The 11,730-nt window shown below is 45.2% G+C and overlaps 1 protein-coding gene across 1 annotated transcript; it reads right to left on the bottom strand.

Moving 5' to 3' along the window:
• Positions 1-521: 521 nt before the first annotated feature.
• INSIG1 (insulin induced gene 1) lies at positions 522-10,478 on the bottom strand. The gene is made up of 6 exons (XM_074899915.1): positions 10,334-10,478; positions 9,489-9,892; positions 7,515-7,639; positions 6,658-6,824; positions 6,080-6,179; positions 522-2,821 (listed from the first exon to the last, which is right to left on the bottom strand). The coding sequence occupies exons 2-6, from the start codon at positions 9,874-9,876 to the stop codon at positions 2,792-2,794; spliced, it is 810 nt and encodes a 269-aa protein (XP_074756016.1). The 5' UTR covers positions 9,877-9,892; positions 10,334-10,478; the 3' UTR covers positions 522-2,791.
• Between the last annotated feature and the right edge of the window lie 1,252 nt (positions 10,479-11,730).

Here is an 11,730-nt window from a genome sequence, read left to right as displayed (position 1 = left end):
AATAACTATTTAAGCGCAGGAAAACTGAAGAATTTTTGTCTAAATTTGCAAGATGTTATCTTCCCTAAATCAGATGATACAACAGTTTTCCACTTGCTCAGCCTTATTAGCTGTGCTTACTTATTCTTACTGTTTGCACTCTTTAAGATGCTTCAGACTTAGTAATTGTTACTGCATATAACCAAGCCACAACAGGAATTTTCATGGTTACACTGCCCCCTCCATATTTTGTTTCAAATTATTAATTTCAGCATCTTGAAAGACAATGGGAAGATTCTGCACTTTAAGTCACATAACATACACTTATATCACTTTTTTGGTACAATAGCAAGACTATTTTTCTTCAACTGTATAACCCAGGCTGGAAGCCTCTCTAAAAGCTAATCTCTCCAAGTTCAGTTTAGGATTTTTTTTTAAACCACTGAGTATGCATGACTGAATATTTGTTATGCAGCCATAACAACTGTCCTTTTCAAGAAAGATTCCTGCATAATGTGAATACAGAGAATCCAAGGCAAACATGACTTGATCTTAAAACTTTAATAGTAAAAAAAGTGTAAAACCAAACACACCGCTGAAAACTTATCAGTAAGAATGAGAATTTAAGTGTTCAAATTCAGAATAGTGCAAATTTTCTTCACTCCCCTCCCCACCTCTTCCAAACTTAAATCACTTTGGTTAAGATACTCAGAAGTATTGGCAAAAAATGAACTTTTGACTTACATTTTTGGCTGCATAATTTCTAACACATACAGATTTAGTTTCAGTCTTTACAAATAAATCTTAAATACTTGTCTATCCATCAATTATCTGTAGAGATGACTGTCATCTTTACTTACATCTGGTTTTGTAACATTTTGAGATTGGTTTCAAGGTTACAAAACTGTCTCCCCAACAGGTAGCATACTTCTTAAAATGGCTGAGCTGATCCAGTCCTGATCTGAGGACCTAATTTCTTCAAGTGGTACTATAAAATGTGACTATTTAGGTTTTAAACATTTGTGGAAGGATCTTATATCAACGAAATTACTCTCAATTTACACCAAAGCAAGATTAGAATTGGGGTCCGCTCTGTAATATAGACTTTGTGCTAAACTTTTCCTGCTACAAAAAAAAGCACAAGCAGCAGTTATAGCATTCCCTTAGAAGAGTGAAAACAGCTGGAACACTGCTACCTGGCCTTGATATCTTTTTCGATGGGTCAGTCTTTAACCGATGCCTCTAATTATATCTGAAGCCATGTAAGATTGGAAATGAACAAAAAAAAATTTGCATAATACAAAAAGGCAAATCCATAAAAATTTACAAGTACACCATAACCACAAAACTGGAGTATTTCTAAAAATTTGGGTTCAATGAAAGATACAACAAAACTAGCTTTACTAGTTAAATAAATTATTGCTCCATTTGACTCCATGCAGCATTGAAATGAACTCAGAACCCTTTTCTCTTTAATCTCTCATAAAAAATGATCGATATTGAAGAGAACACGAGGCTCAGATTTACTGTACATTGCACTTCAACTTTAAGACCTAATACTTGCTATTTAGGTCTCCTGTGGTCTAAGCTATCAAATGAATACGTTGTGCTCACCAGAACTAAGTATTAAGAAACACCAAATGTTTAATGTAGTGACATAAGCACTTTTTTTTTTTTAAGAAGGCAATCACAGATTGCAAGTTCTATAGGGCTGTGAAAAAACAAGTAGTGATCTCTTTCAGAAACTGAACTGAGAAAACAAGCTGTTTGCTATTCTTCATATACAGTTTAAGTCACATTTTAGGCCCGCTTCTGTTTCCAAACATTTCAGTCAAAACCCTGACTCAAACAGAAGCAATATCAAGGACACCTCTATGAGGAAACTGCAAATCTAAGGAGTTGGGGGCATGTACTCAACGGCCAAGCAATGGCCTGCAATGCACCTGTTTTCAGTGACACCAGACATATAAGATATCCAAGACCTTCTTCAGTGAGATACTGAAGCATACGTCTAATATTAAGCAGGAGTATTCACATACACTTAATTTCTTACTGAATTGGGGCCAGAACTTGATTCTTGCAAATCTAACTGCAAGCTTCAGAAGTAATGAAATTTCCAGTCAGAATTTGGTAAAGTTCACGTTCGAACAAGATTGTCTCCAGTGTTCGCCTATCAATTACAAAAGTAAGTGACTTCCAAACTTTCATCCCTCCAACCCTCACCACTGTCAAAGACAGAAACTTAATGCAGCATTACAAGTAAGGGCATGATTCCTTCATAAGACTCCTAAAAGCATTAGTGCAATGCCTTTAATCTGTTTCGATCACTCTTATTTTTAAATAACCCTATTCCTTAAAGATTTGGATAAATACTATTCCTATTAAACTATACTTCATCATTGTTAAGCACCATCGATCTACTTCCTTTGGGCACTGATACAAGAGCTTGTAATTAAATTTCAGTTCCAAGGCTTTAAAATATGGCAGCTGCTTCAATAACTTACACTAGAATCTAATACTTGGAAAACTGCCACTTAGCCTGAACAGCTGTATGCAACTTGGTGTTAAACTCTTCCAGAGAACAGCCATACGCAAATGCTTATGCGGTAAATCAGGGTAAGATTTCAAGATAAGCAGTTAATTTCATTTGGCTATTCTAAGAGAGGATTAATTTTTTTTTTTTTTTCCACAAGTCATTTGTGCAGTGAGCCCATAAAAAGATTATTTTTCCTAAATAATCTTCAATTTAAAACAGGAACACATCTTCATAATGTTGCTTTCACACTGGCACCGTGCTCTCTTCTTCAAAGATTTAGTCATTGTGTGGTTTCTCTGGAATACCCTATGGATAAAAAAAAATACCAAACACATGTTATATTTTAATGCCATCTGATAAGTGACTACATTATGCAGTATTTTCAATGATTAAATAGTCAACTAACTTCAGTTAGGCTGAGAGTGACCTAGCAGACATGGTTTCTTATAAAAGCTCAACAACAACGTGCTCCTTAACTGTGGACAAAAAAGAAAAATCACTATGGGCCTATGCTGCCTCAGTCAGTGCATCTGATGAATCCATCTACCAATCACACTGCTTTTTATAAGACTTCATTAGCTTTCTTCCATGTCTCAGTTTATTTCTTAGCAGAAGGTACACAGTGCTTCACTTAATGGGTATTAATTCAGTTTAACAGCCCTCTCTCAAACTGTCTTCACGCATAAGTTGCGTTATTTTCCAGTCAAAGGCTGGCATCAGATAGATTTACTCAATTCCTCCTAAGTCCTTTTTCTAGTATGAAACCCTATAGTATGTCAGTGTAAGAAATTTCACCAACTCTTCTTTAAAACAAAGCTTGTAATACAGTCTTCTCATTCTAGACTCAAAATGCATATGTATTTTGAAGTAATGAATGTGTTCACAGTTCTGCAGCCTCTTGCAGTAGCAAACAATAGATATTTGTGAGGTCTAAGTTCTGAATACCACCCTAGTTTGCCAGATGTTGAGAATGACGGTTGCAACTCAAAATGAAGTGTTGTCATCCATTTAACCCAACTGATGAGCACTGACTGAGCAACTTTAGGTGTCAATGAGCAGCAAGAGCTGGTGGTGGCAGCAGCACCTACACCTCTTCTTTTGAAATCATGCTATCCAAGAAAATGTTGGATTTCACCCTCAAGCTGATAGCAAAAATAACCAACAAAACAACCCCTCCAAACCCTCTGCTAACAGCAGGTTTCCTTAAAGGTAGCAGTACACTTGGCTACTGCATGCAAGCTCACTTGAAATCCAGTGACTGAAAAGCAGCAAGCATCTTCCAGCTAATGTTTCTCAGGATGGGAGGGTATGTCTTGGGGACACTTCTCAATCTACTTCTTATTTCCTTTCTAACTGCAAAAGCTAGACAGGGGCTGAGGCAACTTTACTCCACTAAAGTAATGTTCACAGCTGCCACTTCTACTCTAGACATGCCCAGAAAAGATCTACTATTTGATCTGCAACTGACAGGTGCAGCCAAACAGCTCAGGGACTTAGGACAGAATACAACTACAAGAATAACTTTTTATTCACGTTTAGTTTTTAAAATGTAATATTCCGTCTTCTTGCCACATTCACAATGTCTGACAAAACTGACTGATGCTTTTGGGTCATCTCTATAGAAGAAAAACCTAGTTGACTAAATGCTACTGCTCTATTTTAGAAGTGGAATTCTTTGAATTTCCAGCACTGAATGCTTCACAGTGACTTGCAGAAGTTTTCCTATGCAAATGTTTGGCTTCTCCAAGTTTTTCCAGACTAAGTCATGCTAGTGTAAAAGACATGAGAAGACACTTCTGGGTAACCATAATAGAATGCTTTACCCTGACGACTTCCCTTTTTCTTTGTAAGGAAGATGGCAAGACTGACAGGGAAGTTGCAGGCAGCAGCCAGTCTGAATTTAACTACATTCAGTGAAATAACAGGTGAAAAGAAGTCAAAAGGAGAAAAAGCCCTATGTGCCTAAATTTATTTTAGCTATTCCTTCTTTAAGGCTCCCTCACTTCACCTTCTAACATTAGCATAGCAACTGTATATGCCAATGTGAAATACAGAACTGTAGCATATAACTACATAACAATATAAATGACTTTAATTTTATTCTGAGACTGACTGCAAAAGCAAAGCTTAAATAAAACTACATTAAATATATCTTTTTCACTTGATGTGAGTGGCAAATTTAAAGAGATATTATATCCTCTCTTCCCCCCATACAGGTAGTCCTAAAAAAAACCCACATGTAGATCATATGCACCACTGGGATATGAAGGCTAAGTAACGAGCTTGTATTTTAAAGAGCCTCAGAGCAAATCAAAATTGAATGTGAAGTTAAGATTGTGACCATGGTCCTGGTAAATCTGTAACTTGGTATCAAGTCAGCATGAATGAAAAACTTCAAGAACAGAAGTAGATTCACCTCATGCCTTTTTTGCTTTAAACAGGCTTTTCTCTACAAGAGGTTACTATTAATTTAGTGTAACTGAGAATCAGTACTAAAGAAATTGATCTTTAAATGTTAGCCAGTGGTGGTCAAGCAACATGGCGCTCTTCCCCAGCCTGTCTGCAATCCTGTCCATCTGCAGCATCAAGCTCAGACTATCCATGTTAGAAGTACATTAGCATCCATCCCCCGGGTTTGCAAGGCTAGGCAGAAGAGACAGAAGGCCTGTTCCAGGAAAGACAGCTAGCTTTAGACTCATTGTTTTACTCATTTTTGGTTCTGTGCCAAAAGACAGCTCCTCCCCCTTACTACACAATTCAGAGACTACTGTTTAAGGAACTCCCAAGTCTACAAATGCCTTTCCTTCAGCAAAAATTAAAGGCAGCTAAACCACAGCAGCCTTAGAGAAGTTAAATACTTGAAGGATGTCTTCCAGGATAAAAAAAAAATGTATGTAGCAAAGAAGAGAGAAGTTAAATCAATAGATTATTAATTATTACTATCCATCACTGTCAGAACACTTTTCACAACCAAGCCTCAGGCTAATGTACAATCATACAGCTGAGTTTACTCTTAAGTATGCTACAAGGAAATAATTAGTTAAGAATCTAGCAATGATAGGCATTTACACCATATTATCCAATATATGGAGCAATACTTAAGTACATCTTAAGTGAACAGAAAGACCATATTTGATTCTAGGAGTGGTGGAATTTAATGCTACATAGGGACATTTACTTTCACCTACATAACAAAAATGCTTTATTGAATAATTAGAGAAAGTCCATCTGTGCCTCAGTTTTCTAGCTGCCTTAGATATTATTTCAAAGTACTGACAGAGCAGAAGCGATTAAAATTCTCTGCAGAAGCAACCTTCTGATTCTAGTCTTATTTAAGCTGTTGCTGGAAAAAGTTAAACATAGAAGAGACTCAAACACTTGCTAAGACAATTCCCACTCTACCTGCAACACAGGTTGTACACTTACATTTCAGCTCTTGGGAAGACACCTATTTATCTCTGTCAGTTTGTGAGTCATACCCTTAAAGGCATAGTTTGTGCTTGGACTAACAACAATGGAAGCTATTTGGACTGTTAAAGGAAATGATAATTATACAGTAATTACCATAGCCAGTTGGCGTCCTATGTTTCCTACAGTCACACCTCCTGAGAAAAATATACATGGAAGCCAAGAACGGATGTAAAGAAAATCTGGGGATGTATACCTAGCGAACAAAAGGAAATAGGTTAGAGACAAGGTATTATCAACACCTTATGTACTGTTAACAAGATGCTATGGAATTATCTCCCGGGGACCAAACAAAAAAAGCAGTAACACAGGAGAAGAAATAGGGAGACCAAATGAAGTCTGTTAACTTAATAAGATTCTAAACCCCAACATCCTAGCCACCAAAGTTTAGAAATTATCTCTCCTGATAGCCAGTTAATGATACACCAGGCCAGCAGAAGTTCAGTTTACTGAACTGTTACTATTTCAACATATATCCCAATTTGTCTACTCCCCACCCTCCACCCAGTTCTCAATCTGATCATTTGGAACAACTGGACAATTAGCTGCCTTAGGCAAACAAAAAGTCGTCTTATAAGAACGTGCTAAACACATTAATAACTAACTTCCAGTGCATGTGCACCCATTTTTAGTTAACACATCAGTTGAAACAGTATTTTAACAGTAAAACTTACTGATAAACACCATTATATACAAGAAACTGGGTTATCAGAGTTGCTACAAATGCTATTGTAATCCCAAGTCCGAGACCACTTCTTGAACGATCAAATGTCCACCAAAGACCCAGTGATAAGGCTGCTAGTGTCAGGGACAGCTGGACGTTGTTCGCAAAATCTAGTTTCTGGAAAAAGATGTTAAGGACAATCTTTTTAAGTCTGCAGACATCCTGCTGCTGAAACTGGACACAGGAGAACAGAAACCAAAAGTGAGCATGATTCTGTATCTCTAAATACCATACATCAAGGATCTGGTTTCCAGACCCGATGAGCCATCATAGCTCTTGGCAACTTTGACTGGAGTCTGAGTGCAAGGACAACATCAATTTTTGCCACATTGAGCATCTAAAGAATATACTATATGGCAATATATTTAACTTATATGGATTTTTTTCTCAAGTAACCTAGTTATCCTTGCTGATTTAGGTTTTCTGCTCAAACCATCAGTGTCCAACACAAAGAACACTCTTACTGAACAGTTCAGAGTACATTGATAGTTAATTGTGTTAACTATTAGACACAGATAACATACAGATTAAAATAACACAACTTACACTGTTATGCTTGCAGTTAAACCAGACATACTATAACATCTATCCCTCACACCTCCCAGAACCACCCCCCAACCACTTTTAAGTGAACTGTGTTATCATCTTAAGGTAACTATTGCAGCGTACTGCATGTCTCACAGAAGTTTGTCTCTGACAGTAGCGCCATCCTTACCTGTGTAGTTCTCCCATATGTGAATGGGAGAGACTGTTTCATGACAATGGACTAAGCACATCGAGCAACAACGTAAACTAGTTCAAGGATACAGCACTTGCATGATTAATGCCAACAAAAACTGCTATACATCGCATTACGCTGGCCCACTCTCTCTTGAATTTGTGTGGTTCCCCAAGGTGGCTGTCAATGCAGGGATACAGCAGGCCAACAACAGCTGCAAGAGAAGTAATACTACTTGTACTAACTGTTACACAACGATTACTTCAATATTACTAAATACTAGTTCGTAAATAAGCACTTGACATATTAGCAAGGTGCTTATCACACTACTGTAAGCCTGATGAAGACAATTATTACCACCCTCCCCGGTTTAGAAAATAATAAACCCTCCACTCTAACAAGCAGTATTCTGTTTGAACCTTTAAAAAAGAGATATATATATTGCCACGTCAATGTATCTGACTTCAAGCTCCTTCTCTCCCATAAACATACCTTATTTGAAATCCTGAGCACATGCTTGTTTTGTACCAATAAATAACAAAGCATCACAAAAAGCTTAATTACAGTGAGGAATGGAACATGCATTTATTCCTCACATGCAGGGCAGATGGGTTTATGAACTTGACTCATTAGCTGTGAATCAGGCCCTGAATGAAAAATTTTCCTGGACTCAAAAGTTTCTTGACAGAGCTGCTCTCCCTCCTTCTGCTGTGCTGCAAGCCAGCTGATGCTCCCATCCAGATCAGATGCATTTTGACACCAAACAGAAGCAGAGCCGCACTTAAAGCACTTGCCATCAGCCATATGTATGTCAGGGAATAATAACCACTCATACTACTAACTAGACAAAGTTTTTATCCTCATATAGCATTTTCTCAGCCTTATCAATCTGCAGTTTGGTTGCAGAAGACAGACACAGGCTTGTGTTAGCTCCGTGGCTAGCACAAACACTACATGAGTTTCATTCTTCCAGGTCTTGCTACTCCATGTGTTGTCATCAACTCCAGGGCTAGGCATGCTGCTTTAACTGATGTATGTTTATCTCCTTTCCTACGAGTTTTTTTCTCCCGCTTAAACTCCTAAGAGGAACAACGTCTACATTAAGGCACAAGACATGCCACGTACCAGGACTTTTTTACCTTACAATTCACAGCTAAATGCCAAAGTTTAATCCAGCTGTGACAGGGCTGTGATAACTCTCACTGGACCACTACCTGTGGCAATCTCTTTTTACTGCGCAGTTTATCATTCGTTCAAGTTTATGGTTTATCATTCATACTCCCTTACTATGAGGTACAGATAACACGTGACAACATCCCGGCATTAAGAACACCCCAAACATGGAAGAATTGTTTAAAGTACTTTCAACGCAAATTAAAAGAAGATTACAGCGGGTTTATTTCCTAAGATTTAACCCCTTTTAACCAAGGTAAAAGGGTACTTGGCGCTGCGGGCAGGGGGCGAGCAGCGGGAGGGTGCGGGCAGGGCGCCGCCGCCGCCGCACGTGACTTCCTTGTTTTCGGCCCAGCCCGTGGCCAGTTCGGGCCGGCAGCCAATGGCGAGCGCCACCCGCCACTCACCAGTTCGCCGGCAGCCAATGGGCGGCGAGGGGCGGTGACGCGTGGCCCCGCCCCCTCGTGCCCGGCCGTGGGGCGGCGGGGGGAATCCCGCACTGAAGTCGCGCTGTCACGGGAGAAACACGCCGGCAGCTGCGTGGGGAGCGCGTGTTTCCCCGCCCGCCTCCCCGCCACGGCGCTGGAGCTGTTCACGCGAGCTTCCAGACCGCGCCGCGCGAAAAATACACTTTGCCCACATTCAGTGTGCACCGGCGCAAAAAAAGCGCCTTCGGACACGCGGGAAACGCGTGCGTAGCTCTTGCACGTGGATGCGGCTGGAGCGGGGACGCAAGCTTCCAAAAGGCAGAGTTCACCTCGCTCACTGCAAGCGGTGGAAGTGCTAGCTCCCCCCCCCCAACAGGTCACTAATCCAGCCCCACTGCCTCTCCTCCTCACTGGAGGGGGTAACAATCAAAAAAACCCCACTCGTGGAGGTCTGCAACTCACCTGCTGCTGTCCCGCAGCACGGGGGCACCCACCAGGCGGAGGAGAAGAGAGTGGAAATCACTTCGTCAGGGAACAGAGTCACATTCCTCTGGATCTGCAGCAAGTTCAGCACCAGGGCCATGAAAGCACCGACGACGAAGAGCACCACGACCCTCTGCACCAGGTGCTGACTCCAGTTCAAGGTGCTGCTGCTGCTGGTGGCGGTGGTGGCGGCGCCGGGGCTGCGCGCTCCGTGACCCACCAGCGTCAGCGAGGGGCCGGAGACGGAGGAGCTCAGCATCTCGCCCACTTTGGCGGCCAGCCCGGCAGCCGTGTCCCCCAGCTGGGCTTTGTGCCTCCCCCTGGCCGTGCAGGAACAGCTCCAGGCGCAGTTCTCCAGCCGGGGCATTGGCTTCACCGGAGTCCTGGAACACACGCAGGGGACAGGCTGTCAAACCCCCAGCAGCGGGTCCGGCCGGCCCCCCGCCCCCCGCTGACACACACCGCCGCCGCCCCCGGCACCACCCGGGCTCCCGAGGCGCCGGGCGCTCGGCTCCCAGCCCGACGGGCCGGGGGGAAGGTGGGGGCGCTGCAGGAGCGGGGTGACCGGACCCACCCGAGCGGCCGCGGGGCAGGGCTGCGCTGGCTCGGCCTGGAAGCGGCGGGGCCCTCCCGTGACCCGAGAGGCTCGGCCCCCGGGGAGGCCACGGACAAGGAGCCGCCGCTCCCGTCAGACCCACCCGCGCTGCCCCCTCTCCCTCGGAGACGGGCTTCGCTCCTCGGCTCGGGGCCGTAAAACGGCGGCCCCCTTCCCCAGCCCTCTTCTCCCCGCCGGGCACCGTGGGCGCGGCCCCCCGCCCTCTCACCTCAGGGGGCTGCGCCCGCCGCCGCCTCAGCCCGTGGGGGAGGGCGAACGGCCGCCGCTCCGCCGCCTCCCTCCCGGCTCGCCGCCGCCGGCCCGCGCCCCGTGTAAGGTTTATAAGCCCACAGCCGCAGGTGTCACGTTACCCGCCGCCGACCTACCCGCGGCCGGAGGCAGCGACGGGCCCGCCGCTCCGCCACCCCTCCCCTCCCCTCCCCTCGGGCCGGGCCGTGCCGGGCCGCGCCGGGCGGGGCGGGGCCGGGCTCGAGCGCCGAGCGCGGGAGCCGCCGCGCCAGCCCCGGCGCCCGCGTCCAGTCGGGTGAGGCAGCGCAGCCAATCCCGGCCGGGCGGCTGATATGACGTGCGGGACACACCACCCGCCTTCCCCCCGCCCGCACCGCCGCTGGCGGCGGCAGGACCGCGCGGCGCGCCGGCCCGGACGGGCGCCCCCCCCTTTACCCCCCCTCCCCGCCCTGGGCCGCGGCCAGGGGCGGGCGGGCGGGGCGCCTGCAGCGTTGCCCCGGCACCGGCCGTAAGGTCCCGCTGAGGGGGGACCCCCGAGGAGAGCCGGGGCCCGCTGCACCCCCCCACCCCTCCCGGGTGACAGCGGCCGTGCTGATGCCGGCGGTGGGGCTGGCGGTGGCCTCTGCAGCCCGGCCCTCGCCCAGCTCGCCCAGCTCGCCCAGCTCGCCGTGGTGGGCTGCTCCCTTGGGAGCAGTTAGTCACGGGCAGGGTTGAAGGCACCTGCTGCCGCGTCTGCTGAAGAGGAAGGGATCCGTGATCCTGGCTGTCGGGAGTCCAAAACGATGGTGTAAGGAGATCCCGCCAAACTCTGGCGCTGCGTCAGCGACCAGCCACGGGGTGCCCGGCAGATGCCAGACTCCTGACTTGGCGCTGACAACCTGAGCAGCTACTCTGCCAGCACAAGCAAAGCCTGGGTCCTGACGCTCCCGGCCTGGTGTAGCGTCGTTAAAAATACACTTGAATGCAAATTCACCCCCTGGTTTCTGCAAAGGTCTGGAAAGTGGCCTAGCAGAGGTAGTTAACTGTGCGTGCAGTACTTCATGTTAGAATTCGGCATCAGAATTTCTCTACAGGACAGGACTCGGCTACTAGCCTTTTTTTTTTTTTTTTTTTTTTTTAAATGCTGGTTGTCCAGGACATGCTGGAGGCTAGTGTGTTGACAGTATGAATAACTGGATTTCATGGTTGTTTAGCTGGCCTCACTGGAGCCAGCAGGGCTTCTTTTTACACGAGGTATGCCCTCTTTACAGTTGGAAAGAATGTAGGACCACATGGCTTCCCAAGCAATGACACTGAGGATTTAAGAGTAGGTGCTAGTCACGCCTGTGATGGACAGAATGATGCTTCAGGTTCTTGGACTGTCAGTGTTCAATGATG

Source organism: Athene noctua, chromosome 2 (genome assembly GCF_965140245.1).
Source record: "Athene noctua chromosome 2, bAthNoc1.hap1.1, whole genome shotgun sequence".
NCBI lineage: Eukaryota > Metazoa > Chordata > Aves > Strigiformes > Strigidae > Athene > Athene noctua.
This window is presented reverse-complemented; position numbering and strand designations above follow the sequence as displayed.

Bases quoted from the DNA above. Each gene is read 5' to 3' on its own strand.
- INSIG1 (XM_074899915.1), bottom strand. From the start codon at position 9,876: ATGCCCCGGCTGGAGAACTGCGCCTGGAGCTGTTCCTGCACGGCCAGG. The intron at 7,640-9,488 runs GTGAGTTGCAGA...CTTCTCTTGCAG, and splicing joins GTGCTGCGGGACAGCAGCAG to CTGTTGTTGGCCTGCTGTAT. The intron at 6,825-7,514 runs GTATCCTTGAAC...ATCTTTTTCCAG, and splicing joins GCATTAATCATGCAAGTGCT to AAACTAGATTTTGCGAACAA.